Source organism: Panthera onca, chromosome A2 (assembly GCF_046562875.1).
Source record: "Panthera onca isolate mPanOnc1 chromosome A2, mPanOnc1 haplotype 2, whole genome shotgun sequence".
NCBI classification, from domain to species: Eukaryota; Metazoa; Chordata; class Mammalia; order Carnivora; family Felidae; genus Panthera; species Panthera onca.
Genome location: NC_138340.1, coordinates 3,316,327 through 3,332,863, shown reverse-complemented (window position 1 = coordinate 3,332,863; position 16,537 = coordinate 3,316,327). Strand labels below are relative to the sequence as shown.

Genomic DNA, 16,537 nt, shown 5'->3' with positions numbered 1-16,537 from the left:
CGACAAATGCTTTTTCACCGTAAGTATGTTCTCTTTGTCTCATGCAATATTTGTGATATCTCTAAACTAGAAAATGATTTGTTACACATCCTACAATGTGGATGAACCTTGAACACATCATGCTCAATGAAACAAGCCAGACACAAATGACAACTTCTGTAGGATCCCACTCATAGGAGGTCCCCAGAGGAGTTCCATTCTACTACAGAGTAGATGGTGGGAGCCAGGGCTGGGGCAGGGGCTGGGGAGTCACTGTTTCACGGGGACAGAGTCTCAGTTTGGGGACACGAGAAAGTCTGGAAGATGGGTGGTGAGGGTGGTTGCACAACAGTGCGAATGTGCTTGATCTCACTGAGCTGTGCACTTAAAACGGTGAAAATTAGGGGCGCCTGGGTGGCTCGGTCGGTTAAGCGTCCGACTTCCCTCAGGTCACGATCTCACGGTCCGTGAGTTCGAGCCCCGCGTCGGGCTCTGTGCTGACCGCTCAGAGCCTGGAGCCTGTTTCAGAGTCTGTGTCTCCCTCTCTCTCTGCCCCTCCCCTGTTCATGCTCTGTCTCTCTGTCTCAAAAATAAATAAACGTTAAAAAAAAAAATTTAAAAAAATAAAATGGTGAAAATTATAAATGTTATATATATATATATATATATATATATATGTTTTACCACAGTAAGAAAAATAATGGTAAATATTATCAAATAAAAGTATCTGACTCCTAGTTCTTTAAAATGGTTAAAATTGTCGTTTAACGTTACATGGATAACGTTAACGTGTTTTTATCAGAAATTCAGATACGATGGGGTGTCCTGTATTTTGTAACTGCAAAGTCACAAAAGGGACAAATGTGGAAGTCAAACAGGGAATGAGGAAGACGGTGCAGAGGGGCCTGAATTAGGTCCCGCTGGAGAGACTGAAGCCCAGAGAGGGGTATGATTTGCCTGACGTCATACCTCAAGTCGAAGGACTCAGATGCCACTTCTGTGGGGCCCTGCCTCCAAAGCCCTCCTGATTCGGTGCCCACTTTTCCCCCAGACCTTGAACCAGCGCAGAAAACCAGACTTCCGGCCCAGAATTCATTGAGCTACACGGAGCGGCTGGGAAACGATCAGGCTCTGATGAGAGCTGGGGCCGGGGTTCTCCCAGAAGGTGGGGGAGGGCCCCCCAAAGTGGCGGGCAGAGGCAGGAGAGGAAGACGGCCCCTCTAATCAGCAGGTGGCCTGAGCACCTACTGTGTGCTACAGACCTGGCCTCCAGTTTACCAGGGGACTGTCATTAGGAAATATTTACCGCACACTTAGCCAAGTACAATAATAAGTCACATTTAGGGGCACAGGGCTGGCTGAGTCGGTGGAGCGTGGGATGCTTGATCTCGGGGTCACGGATTCAAGCTCCACGTTGGGTGTAGAGATTACTTAACAATAAAATCTTGGGGCGCCTGGGTGGCTCAGTCGGTTGAGCATCCGACTTCGACTCAGGTCATGATCTCACGGTTTGTGAGTTCGAGCCCCGCGTTGGGCTCTCTGCTGTCAGCCCAGAGCCGGCTTCAGATCCTCTGTCCCCCCCGCCTCTCTCTCTGCCCCTCCCCTGCTCGTGCACTTTCTCTCAAAAATAAATAAATATTTAAAAAATAATAAAATCTGTTTTTAAAAAATCGGTAGCGTTTATAGAGCAGCCAATATGTTCCAGGCCACATTATTATTATTATTTTTTTTTTCAAGTAACCTCTACCCCCAATGTGGGGCTCAAACTCATGACCTTAAGTTAGAGAGTCACATGATCCACCAACTGAGCCAGCCAGGTGCCCCCAGGTCACCTTATGTAGTAGGTTATTAACATTTCATTTCTAGATCAGTTATTTGTCATCCCTGCTTTCCAGATGGGGAAACTGAGGCAGAAGCGTAACACTGGGGTTTGGACGCCCCCCCCCGCCCCCCGCCACAGAGTGTTGGATTCCACTTACCTAAGAACATTTCCCTGCCTGAGCTGTAATAGTAACATATTCGTCTCTTATAGGTTTTTTTTTGTTGTTGTTTTTAAATGTTTACTTATTTATTTATTTTTAAGTTTATTTATTTAATTAAAAAAATTTTTTTAACATTTATTTATCTTTTGAGAGACAGAGCATGAGCAGGGGAGGTGCAGAGAGAGGGAGACACAGAATCAGAAGCAGGCTCCAGGCTCCGGGCTGTCAGCACAGAGCCAGATGCGGGGCTTGAACTCACGAACCGTGAGATCATGACCGAAGCCAGTCAGCCGCTTAACTGACTGAGCCACGCAGGCACCCTAAACGTTTACTTATTTATTTTGAGAGGAGGCAGAGGGGCAGAGAGACAGGAAGAGAGAATCCCCAGCGGGCTCCGAGCTGTCAGCACAGAGCCCCACGCCGGCCTCGAACTCACAGACCGTGAGATCATGCCCTGAGCTGAAATCAAATTGGATGTTCAACCAACTGAACCACCCAGGGACCTCATAACTTATTCATCTATTATGGGCTTGCTCAGTGCCAGGCAAGTTTCAGTCCTCCTAGACCAGCCTCCTGCACTCTCACGTGGGGGTGTGGGGGTGCAGAATTTCCCCCCTCAAGATCTATGCATCAGAATGTACATCTAAAGAAGCTCTCCATGGACCTGGAGTGTGCATTACAATTTGAGAAGCACCTCAGTGAAGTGTCGTTAGATCTGCTGGTCCTGGGTTCGAATCCTCCCTCTGAAAGCTGTGGTGCTATGGACAAGCGTGTTTGGAACTTTGTAAACTCCTCTATAAATTGGGGAGAAATAGCAGGACTTATTTCTTTGGGTTATATGGCCTAGGGGTTGCTTTTGCTACCTATTTACGTAACAAATTACCGCAAACTTAGTGACTTAAAACAATGCAAGTTTATTGTTACCATTTTGGCAGGAAAAGTCCAAGATGAGTCCCACCGAGATACAACCCTTCTGTTGGCTGAATTGTACTACTTTTGGAGGTTCTGGGGAGGAATCCATCTCCTTGCCTTTCCCAGCTTTCTGGAAGCTTCCTGCGTTCCTTGGGTCAGGCCTCCTTCCTCCATCTGAAGACGTTTTTCCAAAGAAAACATACAGACGGCCAACAGGTACGTGAAAAGGTGATCAACTCATCGTTAGGAAAATGCAAATAACACCCATAAACTATCACCTGACACCTGTTAAAATGGCTACGATTTTTTATTTTTATCTTTTGAGAGAGAGAGAGAGAGAGAGCTCAAGCCGGGGAGAGGGGCAGAGGGAATGAGATAATCTTAAGCGGGCTCCATGCCCAGCATGCACAGAGTCCCACATGGGGCTCAGTCCTACAATCCTGTTGCAGCACGATTTACAATAGCCAAGATATGGAAACAACCCAAGTGGCCACGATGGATGAACGGATAAAGAAAATGTGGTATGGACATACAATGGAATATTAGCCCCCCCCCCAAAAAAAGAACGAAATCTTGCCATTTGTGACAGCATAGATGGACAGCAAGGGCATCAAGTGAAATAAGTCAGAGAAAAGCAAATACAGTATGATCTCTCTCGTATGTGGGATCTACACAAACAAAAGTACAAGCGAAAAGAGCCCCACCAAAGTCACAGACAAGGAGAACTGGTTGGTGCTTGCCAAAGGCAGGGGGGTGGGAGAAATGGATGAAAAAGGTCAAAAGATAAAACAAAGCCCAAATGGACCATAACTACCACGCCACTATCACTCCTATGAAAAGTCCAGAAGTGGGGCGCCTGGGTGGCTCAGTGGGTTAAGGGTCCAACTTCGGCTCAGGTTATGATCTCGTGGTTCGTGAGTTCGAGCCCCGCGATGGGCTCAGTGCTGACAGCTCAGAGCCTGGAGCCTGCTTGGGATTCAGTATCTCCCTCTCTCTCTTTGCCTCTCCCCCGCTGGGCTCTCCCTCTCAAAAATCAAATAAACGAAAAAAGGTCAACAACAGCCCCTTTCTATCATCTACCGCCCAGACACATTCACATTTCCCTGGTGGTCCGAAAAATGTCCCTTTCTTGCACCCGACCCCCTTAGTTGATGTTGCAAACTGTCCACTTTTTCTCTCCAGCACGTTAACATCGTCCCCTCGGCCGTAAACTTTATTTATCATGTTGTCTGTCTTCCCTCCCCAACCCCATGGAAAACATCATGAGGTCTGCGAGGTCAAGGATTTCCTTGTTTTCTTCCTTGCTGGTACAGAGCCGACTCCCAAAAAACCAACAAAACGGAGTAGATCATCTTAAAGCGCTCCATTTATTGAATGATTTCTAACGGCATCGTTACCCTTATAATCCTCCAACGACGTGGACGTGGGTGCTGTTCTTATCCCCAGCGCGTAGGAAGTTAAAGGAAGGTTGGTTTGGGCTGCACCGGATTCTCCCCCTAAACACTGCGCAGGCCCTCAGGATGACGTCAGAGCTCCGTAACCCAGGCCCCTAGGGGATGCGCCACCGTGGGTCCCCAGGCCCCGGCTCAGGCGCCCCTTCCCACGTCCCCCACCACGTGCGCCTGACCACCGGTGCCGGACGCGGGGCTGGCTCGTTACGGTCCTGCACGGCCCCCACCCTGCACTGCACGCGGGAGCCAGGGAAGGTTTTCGGTCCGGGGAAAGGTCAGGGCCAGCGCTGTCTCCGTGGGCTCTGCGGGCTTCTCCCGCCCTCTCCGGTCACCCCTCCGGGGAACGAGGTGCAGGGCGCGCGGGCACAGCCACCCGCTGGAAGCGAGCTCGTCGCCCCTGGCAACTGAGGCCCGACTAACCACCGAGACGCGGCCGACGGTGCAGAGCGGCCGCCGTGGGCCAGCGAGGCGCGGAGAGCTAGAGAGGCGCACCGGGCCGATTGTCACGTGGGCGCCGGCGCGAAGGTGGGACTTCCGGCAGCGAGGTATTTTCTTTCCGGTTGTTGGCTCCTGCCGGCCCCACCCCGACTGGGCCCTGCGCCCCCCCCGCCCCCCGCGGCCCCCTGCCGCCGGGCCCGCCGCCACCATGAAGAAATTCTTCCAGGAGATCAAGGCTGACATCAAGTTCAAGAGTGCGGGGCCTGGTCAGAAGCTCACGGAGTCCGTGGGGTGCGTGACCGGCGCTGGGGCTTGAGATCCGGGGGGCAGGGGCGGGGAGGGGCGTCCGAGGGTGGGGAGAGACCTCTGGGGGCGGGGCACGGGGGGCGAGGGTGGGAGTAAGGGGGAGGGGTGGCCTCCGGGGGCGGGGCACGGGGGGCAAGGGTGGGAGTAAGGGGGAGGGGTGGCCTCCGGGGGCGGGGCACGGGGGAGAGAGGCCCGAGGGGGGAGGGGCTGGAGGCGGGGGCTAGGGGGGCGGGGTTGCAAGTAGATGGGGGTCCGCGGAGAAACCGTAGGAGAGTAGGCGGGCGGAGAAGGGGCCCCCAAGAGGCGTCATCCAGTTTTGGGGGGGGGGGGGTCTCTGTGTACAGAGATTGGACACAGAGCCTGGAGAATCAAGTACAGCTGGGGCCGGGGAGAGGGGAGAGGCTTCGCGTCCGTGGCCTTAGGGGTCTGGGCCCTGGCTCTGGAGCGCGAGGGTGGACCCGGTCAGAGAGTTTAAGTCCAGGGAGCCTGAGGCGGGGTTGGAAGAGGTCTCAGAAGATCGGGGGAGCGGGGGTTGAATTGGCTGAGGAAGGTCTGGGAGGGAAGAGGAGGGGAGTGGGTGGAGGTGAGCTGGAGACATCTGTGACAGGGAGGAGATGGGGGCCTTGTGGGTGACGGTTGAAGCCGAAGGCAGGTCCTGAGAGAGACGTGGGAGGAGAGGGGAGAAGAGGGAGGTCCGGCAGGGCGCACATCCAGGCCTCTGTGGCTTGTCCGGGGAGTGCCTGGGGAAGAGAAGGACGCGGGGGCGAGACTGGAGACCCAGTGGGGGAGGTGTGTGACAGTGAGGGCTCTGGTGGGCCGGGGGTGGATTGAGCAAAGGAAGTGCAGAGGGGGTGGGGCCCCTGAGGAATAATGGAAGGGATTGTGAAGAGGTGGGGCCCGGAGTGGTAGGGGGGGAGAGGCAGGGAGGCGCCAGGGAGGACAGGGTAGCAGGGGTGGGTGAGGGAGAGTGGGTGCATGACATCAGTGCATCTGTCGCCGGGATGGGGGCTCCCGGGACTGGCCGAAGGAGGCCCACGAGGGCCTGGTTCATGAGTCAAGGAGGGAAGCCCGGTGGACAAGATCAGGTCCCGGGAGCCTGAGCGGGGAGAGGAGGGCAGCCTGGGAGAGGGCCAGACAAGGGGGTCCATTCATTTGTTGAACAAGTAGTGGGGGTTGGTGCAGCAGCGGGGACTGAGCGTGACAGGAAAGACGCGGGGGCCGTGTGGGGGATGGCTGTGGGAGATGAGAACCCGGGAGGAGAGAAGAGGGGAGCAGTGTGGAGATCCAGACTTCTGTGACGCGCGTGGGGCAAGACGAGGCTCGGGGTGTGTGACAAGCGCTGTCACCATGCGGCTCACTGTCTCAGGGCTCATCTTCTAGTGGGGAGAGATGGACAGCTAAACCAGGACACGGGTGGTGACAGAGCAGTCGGTACTCAGGGCCACGAGGAAAAATAAGCAGGGGCAGGAGATAGCAACAGCTGGGGGCCCTTAGGTGGTCTGGGAACACCTCTCCGAGAAGGAGACATTCGAGCTGAGCGCTGGATGAGGTGAGGTGCAGCCAAGTGGAAATTGCCTCCCCCCCCCCCCCCCCGCCACACACACACAGACCCTGAAGCCGCCCCAGCTGCCCCCAGACTTCTTTCCTCACCCCCGCCCCCCATCTGCAGACTGAACAGTTCGGCCAGAAAGTGCAGAAAGTGCAAAGGCCCTGTGGTGGGAGCCACTTGGGCCTGCGGGAGCAGCAGTAGGAAACCAGTGCAGATAGGGAGGCGTGAAGGAGGGGAGCGGGCGGGTTGTGAAGGGCCTGCAGGCCCAAGGGGGCTTCAGGATTGTGTTGTGCGTGGGGCGGAAGGGCTTGGTGCAGAGGAGTGACGAGCTCCGGCTTAGGTTTTAGAACGGTCCCCGTGGCTGCCCAGCGGGGCCTCGAAGAGGGCAGGCGAGGCGTCTTGAAAACCGTGTTTTTGTAGAACTAAGTAATCACAGGGGGCTGGGGTGTGGCCACGTGGGGGGAGAGGAAACCCAGCCCCCGCCACGTGGCCTGGCACGTGGCCGGGCACACGGTCGGTGCTCCCTAAGTGAAGCCGTGCCACCTGGCTGTCGTAGGCTGGAAGGAAAGGGATCGAGGAGGGGAGGGACACCTTTGAGTCTCACCGGTTCCTGAAGGCGAAAGGTGCCCTCTCACGTGCATCCGTGGCGGCCGGTGGGGGCGGGCCTCTGTCCCCCCCTTGCCCCCCCATTAGCTGCCATGACCCCAAGGCCCAGGCCGCTGCGGGACTCGCCCCAAGGGGTGGAACTGGAGGCGGAACTGCCGTCTGTCTCCAGGGGCCTTTCTTTCTGCGTTAGAACCGTCTCGTGGCTGCCGGTGGTCCCTGGGACAGAGGGACGTTTCTGTCTGATGGGGCAGAAGTGGGAGAGGGACAGAGGCTCTTGCGCCTGAGCCCGTGTCACCCCGCCTTCCCTCTGTCTCTTCCCAGGGAGAGGGCCCCCAGAGGGAAACCCAACCAGCCCGCGCTCCAGCAGCCCCGCCAGGGACCCACTGACGAGGCCCAGATGGCAGCCGCGGCAGCCCTGGCCCGGCTCGAACAGAAGCAGCCCAGGGCCCGGGGCCCCACGTCGCAGGAGTCCATCCGGAACCAGGGTGAGCTGTGGCCGTCTTCCGGTGCGGCGTGGGGACGTGAAGCAAGGTCTCACGCGAAATCTCACTTGTGAGAGTGGGGGGTGCAGGGTGGAAGGCACCGGGGCGCTGGGGTCTGAGAGGCCGAGGAGGGGAGACGGGAGCGGAGCCGGGGCCGTCGTCGGGCCGTCAGGTGAAACCTAGGGGCGTGGAGAGGTGGCTCAGGCAGGGGGGCCTGACCGGGGGAAGGACTAGAACTTGACCCCCTTGGGATGTGCGGGGGCGGGGGTGGAGTGTGCCTGGGGCCAGGGCAGGGCCCCCAACTGACCCGTCTCTGCCCTCTCTCCAGTGAGAAAGGAACTTCGAGCCGAAGCCACTGTCAGTGGGAGCCCAGAGGCCCCAGGGACCAACAGGGTAAGCACATCCACGGGGCAGCAGGACACCTGAGGGCCATCCTGGGGCAGGGAGCGGGTTCTGTCCCTCATTGGTCAAATCGGCGAGCCTCGGGCAGTAGGCACGTGGGTGCCGGGGCGGATAGAGGTCACGTCTGGCCTTGGGCAAAAGGAAGCTTGTGAGGCACGCCAGAACAGTGGAGGCAGGTTGTGGTTGAAGGTGGTGTTGACTGGGACCTTCGCACTCAGCTCCTGCCCTCTGCTGCTTGCCCGGGAGGTGGGGGGGCCCTTCAGAGACTGGTGTAATCAGGGAGGCCTTGATGGGGGAGGTGGGCTTTGAAGGAGAACCTGGCAGAAAGGGTGTTCTGAGCAGCTTGACCTTTGAGGTCACACTGAGGGTTTTTTGTGTTTTGTTTTTAACGTTTCTTTATTTTTGAGAGAGAGAGAGAGAGCGAGCTTGAGCAGGGTAGGAGCAGAGAGAAGCAGAGACATAGAATCAGAAGCAGGTTTCAGGCTTTGAGCTGGCAGCACAGGGCCCGATGTGGGGCTCGAACTCACAAATTGTGAAATCATGACCTGAGCTGAAGTCAGAAGCTTAACCGACTGAGCCCCCCAGTCGCCCCTGTTGAGTGATTTTTTAAGTATTTTTTTAATGTTTATTTATTAAAGGCAATTTTTTTAACGTTTATTTATTTTTGAGAGGGAGACAGAGCGCAGGGGAGGGGCAGAGAGAAAGGGAGACAGAGAATCGGAAGCAGGCTCCAGGCTCCCAGCTGTCAGCACAGAGCCCGACGCGGGGCTCGAACCCACAAGGGTAAGATCGTGACCTGAGCCGAGGTCGGACGCTTAACAGACGGCGCCGCCCCAAGGTCTCACTGAGTCTTAAGGACCGAAGCGGCCCTAGACGACGCCTAGGAATCGAGGTCCAGAGGGAGGTCTGGACTCATCTGGGCCGCCGTGACTCCCGAGCCCTCCACCAAAGGCCCTTCGTCACCAGGGAAACGGGAACAGCCAGAGCCGTTGATGGAGCGTTTGCTCCGTGTCCGAAGCGGCTTCACACTTTCTGTCCCTTTCTCGTTGGGGTGCGGCGGCCCTGCAGAGCCATTTACGGGGCAGAAGGGGCCCAGTCACTGGGCCAAGGTGTCCCACGGCTAAAGAAGCAAAGGGGGGAAGCGTCGGGACTGGGGCCGTGCGGCTGCCGGGGCCATGCTGTCAGCGGCTCGGGCCGGCCTCTGTCTGCAGTCCGGCGTCAGCCGCCTTCGCCCCGTCCCCCCAGGTGCCTGAGCCCAGAGAGGAGGACTCGACCCACCTGGCAGTGCCCGCGGTGTGCTTCACCTGCCCGCTCACGGGGGCCACGCTCAGGAAGGACCAGCGGGATGCACACATCAAAGAGGCCATTCTCTCGGTGAGTGGCAGCCCCGTGTCCCCCCCCTCCACCGCCCTGCCACCTAGAGGTCCCGGCGCCAGAGCCGGGAGAGCTGGGTGGCACGGACCCTCGGTATCGTCTGCGCCTGCCTGTATCGCGTTTGCTTCCGTCTCTCTTCAAAGGCAGGCTTTCCGTGGGGTCCGGAGCTCAGGATACAGACGGGTGGGTAGAGAAAAGCCCCCGCTCGGCCACCCTTCCTGGAGGCGGCCCCTGTAAGGCGTGCAGGCCCCCTTCCGGGGAGAGATCGGTCGCAGGTGCACGCAAACTGCCGAACCCCCGCATCCCCCACACCCGGGGCTCGGGTTTCCCGATCCCGTTAGAACAGGTCGTCGCAAAGCGGGCGGCCTCGTTTATTGTCTCACAGTCCCTGGGAGTCAGAAGGGTGACGTGGGTCTGGCTGCCCCACTCAAGGCGGCGGCCGGGCCGACTTCCTTCTGGGCGCTCTAGGGGGGCGCGCGCGTCCGGGCCTTTTCCTGCTTCCAGGCTTGTCTGTGTTCCGTGGCCGTGGCGCCTTGCTCAGGCTGTCCCCTCTCTTGTCTCTTCCCCGTAAAGGGACCTTGAGGTTGCATTTGGCCCTCGGGGATCATCCAGGCTTCTGTCGCTATTTTAAGGCCCACTGATCAGCAGCCTTAATTCCGTGAGCCTCTCTAATGCCTTCGCACCGTGCAGCCAGCCGTTAACAGTTTCGCCCCGTTCGCGCGGTCGTCTCTTTCTGGCTTGTTCTGAAGCATTTGGGAGAAAGTTCTGCGTTCTTGTTAGCCAGCCTCACCGTATGCCCTGCTCCATAACTGTCCGACCGGCTCCTTGCCGATGAGCATGTCGGAAGCTCCCCGTCTTTCCCTAGTGACAGCAGTCACGTGGTGGAAAGCCTTGGCTGTGGCTGCTCTGAGCCGTGGGCTCGGTGCGGGCGCGGAAGCGGGACGTGCGTGCGGGGTGTGGACGGCGGTGGCCGAGGAACCCGCGTAGGCGCCGTCCCGACTCACACTGCACCGGCAGCGTCGGGGAAGGTGCCCACGTCACCGGCCCCACACCGTCACTGTGGGCACACAGACCCTTTGTCTTCTGCCGGAAGTGACAGTGGAGAACATCTCGGGACGGTTTCCGTGCGCGTTTCCCTCAGTTTGGCCCGGACTGGCCGTATTTTCCTGTGAGAATGCGCCCTTGGCCCGGTTTTGTGTCGTGTAGTTGGACTTTTTCTCGATTTCTAGGCTTTTTTTTTTTTTTTAGTGTTTATTTGAGAGGGAACGAGCACGAGCATGCATGTGCGAGCAGGGGAGCAGCAGAAAGAGAGGGAGGGAGAGAATCCCAAGCAGGCTCCACACTGTCCGTGCAGAGTCCGACTCGGGGGCTCGATCTCGCCAACCCTGAGATCACGACCTGAGCCGAAATCGACTTGGACGCTCAACCGACTGAGCCCCCCAGGCACCCCGATTCACGGGCACCCTTCGCCTGTTAGGGAAGTTGGTCTTTTGCCTATAATATGCAGCGTGAATATTTTCCCCTCGGTTTGCACTTTCCGGTTGTGCTCGTGGTCACCTTGCTGTGTAGAAGTTTTCGATCTCTGGTTAAATGTGTCGGTCCTGTGACTTCTGGCTCTTGTGGCACGCTCGGAAAGGCCTTCCCCACTTTGCTAGTGCTTTTCTGTTTTGCTTTTTGTTGTTTTTTTAATTTTTTAAATGTTTCTTTATTTTTGATAGAGACAGAGCACCAGTGGGGAAAGGGGCAGAGAGAGATGGAGACAGAATCCGAAGCAGGCTCCATCCAGGCTCCGAGCTGTCAGCACAGAGCCGGACGCGGGGCTCGAACCCACGAACCGTGGGATCATGACCTGAACCGAAGTCGGAGGCTCAGCCCACTGAGCCACCCAGGCGCCCTGCTTTCTGTTGTTTGTTTTAACGTTTGAAGCTTTGATCCGACTAGAGGCGCCTTGGGTGGCTCAGTTGGTCGAGGGCCTGACTTTCGGTATCAGTTCAGGTCAGGATCTCGTGGTTTGTGGGTTCGAGACCTGCACTGGGCTCTGCACTGACAGTGTGGAGCCTGCTTGGGATTCTGTCTCTCTCCCTCCCTCCCTCTCTCTCCCTCCCTCCCTCTCTCTCCCTCCCTCCCTCTCTCTCCCTCCCTCCCTCTCTCTCCCTCCCTCCCTCTCTCTCCCTCCCTCCCTCTCTCTCCCTCCCTCCCTCTCTCTGCCCCAGACCCACTCACATGGGCTCTCTCTCAAAATAAAAATTTGAAAACCCCCCCCCCCCAAAGACTCTGATCTGACTAGAAGCTATTGCCCTGCGGAGTATGAGGCATACGGACCACTCTTTGTTCCCTGACACCTACCCCGTGTTGCCCCCCGCACGCACACCCCCTTTTTTACTGAAAACGCCTTTTTGGTCATAGCTGTGGCACATGTCTCTGTCACCAAGCGAATTCCCGTATGGGTTTCCCTGGGGGTTTGTGATGGTCCCGAGGAGGCTGGGCCGGTCACACAAGCCTGGGAAATTCCCCTCCTGCTTTCTCGGTCATTCTGTGTCCCTGCCCTCTTCCCTCCCACGGGCAGAGTTGTCAGATGGGTGGACCCCCTGGAGGCATAATCTGGGCTGTGACGCCCCTCTTCCCTCGAGGCGAGGGCAGGGCTGAGGCTCAGGATGGGGCCACCGAAGGGCTTTCTCCTCCTTTCTTGGCTGGGAGCGTCCAGTTGAGTTTGCTTCAGTGGAACGTTCCTGGCCTGCTGTCACCTGTTGTCACCTGAGTCGAGAGGCCAGCTGCTGGGGGAGGGAGAGGTGCCTGCGGGCCTCCAACCCCCAGGTGAGCGCTTCCGGTGCGTCCCCTCCCCCCCCCCCCCCCCCCCAGCACTTCTCCACCGACCCCGTGGCTGCCTCCATCATGAAGATACACACGTTCAACAGAGACCGGGACAGGGTGAAGCTGGGTGTGGACACCATCGCCAAGTGAGCAGCCGCAGCCCTCCCAGCTGAGTGTCCCCCGCCCCGACACCCGGGCCTCCGCCACAGCCTGCCGGGGGTGCCCGGAAGGAGCTGGGCACTGGGGCTGCAGCCAGTCCCCGCCCTGCACTCCCCACCCCGCCCCCCAGGCCCTCTGGGCCTCAGTTGACCTGCCTGTAAAACGAAGGGGTTTACCAAATCAGGAGGTCCCGACCCGCTGCTTTTCTCCGGGATCATTGTAGGAAGGTGGGAAGGGGGCGGGGGGCAGGGTCCCACCCCCTCCCCTCGTCTGCTCCAACAGGTCTGGGGGGGGACAGGGAGCGCCAGGAAGTGCACGTTGCTCGTGAGCCCCGGCCCCCCGCCACGGGGCACCCACGGGCTTTAGTGGTCCGTTAGCCTCGCCCTGCCACAGCCCCCTGTGCGTTCGCTGGTGCCCTCGAGGGGAGGCAGGAGGGGGGGGGGCGGCGACGGCCCCCTCTGGGCTCACGGTTCCCACACGGCCGCGGGCCCCCCCAGGTACCTGGACAACATCTGCCTGCACCCCGAGGAAGAGAAGTACAGGAAGATCAAGCTACAGAACCGCGTGTTTCAGGTGCACACGCGGCCCCGGCGTGGGGGTGGCGGCCAGACCAGGCAGCCGCAGGGGAGCGAGGGCCCCGGGCACACGGGGCGAGCGTCGTGGTGTTTGGCCCGCTCTCCCCCTCGCCCCGGCTGTTCTGACTTGAATTTGAATCAGCGGGGAGGAGGTCGACGCTGGCGAGATTTCTCCCGCGAACACAGACTTCTGGTTTCTGTGGAGAAATCTCGGGGTCCCGCCACCCTGGCCCGTGTTACCTGCGCCACTGGCGGGGCACCTGCTGCCTGTCTCCCGGCGGCCCCTTCCCGCCCCCGGCTTCCCACGCAGCCACCGCCCCCACCCCTGGGCCCCTCCTGTTGTCCTGTGGCTTCTCGGCCTCCTTCCTCACCTGGTCGGTGACCTCCTGGGGTCCCGTGCCCTCTGTGAGCAGCTGGGGGGCGCCCTGCAGCCCGTGTTGAGGCGAGCGCGTTCGTGCTCAGCCCTGCGGGCAGCTTCCGCGGCTTCGCCCCGTCAGGGCCTAGCGGCTGCTGCGAGGCCAGGCGGGGTGGCCAGCAGGGCCCTGGTGACCACTGGCTCCACTCCCAGGAGCGAATTAACTGCCTGGAAGGGACCCACGAGTTTTTTGAGGCCGTCGGCTTCCAGAAGGCCCTGCTTCCGGTGCCCGATCAGGGTAAGGCAGGTGGAGCAGGGCGCCGGCCGTGCTGGGAGGAGGGGCGGGAGGGCCCCTCCGGGCGGCAGGGGTGGGGTGGGGGGCTCTCCCTGCCGCAGCAGTGACCCGCGCCTGCCCCAGAGGGCCCCGAGGAGTTCTACGTGCTGAGCGAGGCCGCCCTGGCCCAGCCCCAGAGCCTGCGGAAGCACAAGGAGCAGCTGCTGGTCGCCGAGCCCGTGCGGGCCACGCTGGCCCGCCAGCGCCGTGTCTTCCAGCCCTCGCCCCTGGCCTCCCAGTTTGACCTGCCCGGGGACTTCTTCAACCTCACGGCGGAGGAGGTCAGGCGGGAACAGAGGCTCCGGTCCGAGGCCGTGGAGCGGCTGAGTGTGCTGCGGACCAAGGCCATGCGGGAGAGGGAGGAGCAGAGAGAGCGGCGCAGATACACCTACACGCTGCTGCGCGTCCGCTTCCCCGACGGCTGCCTGCTCCAGGGTGGGTGCGCCCGGGGGGGCCGGGGCTGCGGGCGACGGGGCCTGGCTGGGTGCCGCGGGACGGGAGCCCAAGGCCTCCCCGGTCTGTGCTCATCCTGGGAGGAGGCATCACAGTCTGTCCTCCCTCCCTCGGGAGCCGGGTGGGCGCGGGCTGGGGTGGGGGCCGGGGTGCTCCCCTGAACTCCGGCCCCACCGACTGTCCCGCCCACCCAGGCACCTTCTACGCCCGGGAGCGGGTGGCCGCGCTGTATGCCTTCGTCCGGGAGGCCTTGCAGAGCGACTGGCTGCCTTTCGAGCTGCTGGCCTCGGGCGGGCAGAGGTTGTCGGAGGAGGAGAGCCCGGCCTTCGACGAGTGCGGGCTGGTGAGCGAGGGGGCTGCCCGCGGGCGGGTCTCTGGATGTCCTGGAGGCACGAACTCCAGCGCTGGGCGGCGGGCGGCCCAGGGGTCCGGGGAGGGGGCTGGGCTCTCGGGTTCAAGTCCCACCTTCCCGCCTACGTGCCGCCCTCTAGTCCCCGGCTCTCGCCGGGTCCCTGCTGCGGGACTGGGCTGATGGCGGGGACCGTTGTCCCCTACGGGTAGCAGCCGGAGCGAGCCGGAGCGAGCGGGGTCCCGGCTCTGACGGGGGAGGTCGAGCGGGAAGACGGGAGAGTCACGTCAAGGCCTGAGCGAGGCTGAGGCTTCCGGCCCACCGCAGGTGCCCTCCGCCCTCCTGACCTTCTCGTGGGACGCAGCCCTGCTGGAGGACCTCAGGGCCGCAGGGGCGGAACCGGACTCTTCTATCCTGAAACCTGAGCTCCTGTCGACCATCGAGAAGCTCTCGTGAAATAAAAGCAGGGTTGGCTTTACCCCGCGTGGGTCTGTCTCATGCTCTCCTGCGGCCTCCACCGCTCCGCTCCCCCCCCACCCTTTCTCCCACCACCCAGGGTACCCCGCTTCTCCAGGACTGCTCGCCCTGGTCCACAGAGCCCTGCAGGCAGGGGGCACAGCGCTGGTCGGCTGCGACGGGGGCCTGGGACCGCCACCTGGAGAGGGCTCTCAGGAGGCAGCTGCCGGGCTGTCCTCCTTCCTTCCGCACTGGGTGTCAGCCGGCTACGGCCACTGTCACCTGATCGCAGAACTCGCGGCAGGAGAGTAGGCCTGTGGCACGTGCCCTGTCCCCACGTGCTGTGGTCCAGGTGGCCGCCGCTGGCCCTGACGTTGAGCCGCGGGGTGGCTGGGGAGGGCGACGGAAGAGGGAGACGCGGAGCCTGTCGGGACTCGGTCCTGTGATTACTGAGTTACGAACCCAAATAAACGGGACGTGTGTCTAGTCTCCTGGTGGTGAATTGGAGCTGGTGCCACACAGGGTAGGGGCAGTGGCTGCGGAGCTGCCCGCGGAGGAGGCCCGGGCGTGGCTCCCAGTGGGATGGGACCAGGTAGATGGATACCTGCTGATGGCAGGCCTCCCAGGGACCCGGCGTGAGGGGGCCAGGGTCCCTCGAAGGCTCTGTTTTACTGTGGTCCTGTGCTGGGCAGGACAAGGTCCCTGCAGATGGCCCGTTCTCGGTCCCAGTCCCTGTAATTGTCACTTTATAGAGAAGAGGGGCCGCGGGTGTGATTGATGGTCCCCAGATGGGGAGCGTCCTGGCTATCCCGGTGGGCCCAGCATCACCACAGGGGTCCTCGCGTGGGAGGAGGTGAGAGACGCCAGGCCGCAGGTGTCAAAGAGGGAGGAGGGAAGAGGGGCCCGAGTCAACACCCGCACCTCTGGGAGCTGGAAGGTAGGGAAACGGCCCCCCTCCGGGATGTCCAGGAGGCACGGAGTTTTAACCCGAGGCCCACGTGAGTCTTTTGACTTCCCCGAACTGTAAAAGCACGTTTGGTTTTAAGCCAAATTGGCAGTGATTTGTTACAGCAGCCACAGGAAATGAATAAACGGGGAGGCGCTGTCCCTGGTCACACCCCAAGGTGAGATGCCCGTAACCGCTCACCTGCACTGTCCCCTCCTCTCCCCCCAGACCGGCCCAGCTCCAGCCCTTCCGAGACCCTCCCCGCCCCCGCACAGAGGCCCGTGGCAGCCGGTTCTCCGGCCACCGCCAGCTGGGTGACGGACAGACGTGAAGCTCGGAGGCCCCGGATGGAATTCCAAAACCAAGCGTCGCCCGTAGACCCCCAGCCAGCGGACAGCCCCCGCGTGTGCCTTTGCTTCCCACCTGGGCCACCAGCTACTCTGTTCTCACATGGCAAGACCTGGGACCGTCCTCCTTGGCTCTCCCATCTTGGAAACCCAACACGACCTGTCCCCCGGGCCCCACGTCCCCTCCCTGCCCCACTGCTACTCGGAGCTGACTGCAAGTGGTTGGGTGGCCGATTAGAACGGGTTTCAGGGGACCCGAGGGGTTTGAGGT

General features: G+C 60.3%; 1 protein-coding gene across 2 annotated transcripts; it reads left to right on the top strand.

Moving 5' to 3' along the window:
* The first annotated feature begins 4,850 nt into the window (after positions 1-4,850).
* On the top strand, positions 4,851-14,995 carry UBXN6 (UBX domain protein 6). 2 transcript variants are annotated; one of them, XM_078443579.2, is made up of 10 exons: positions 4,851-5,053; positions 7,545-7,708; positions 8,034-8,098; positions 9,353-9,481; positions 12,341-12,438; positions 12,949-13,024; positions 13,595-13,679; positions 13,800-14,150; positions 14,363-14,511; positions 14,845-14,995. In XM_078443579.2, the coding sequence occupies exons 1-10, from the start codon at positions 4,971-4,973 to the stop codon at positions 14,971-14,973; spliced, it is 1,329 nt and encodes a 442-aa protein (XP_078299705.2). In that variant the 5' UTR covers positions 4,851-4,970; the 3' UTR covers positions 14,974-14,995. The 2 variants fall into 2 exon arrangements, with proteins under 2 accessions (XP_078299705.2, XP_078299706.2); XM_078443580.2 differs by lacking the exon at positions 4,851-5,053 and adding an exon at positions 6,041-6,617.
* Positions 14,996-16,537: the final 1,542 nt, after the last annotated feature.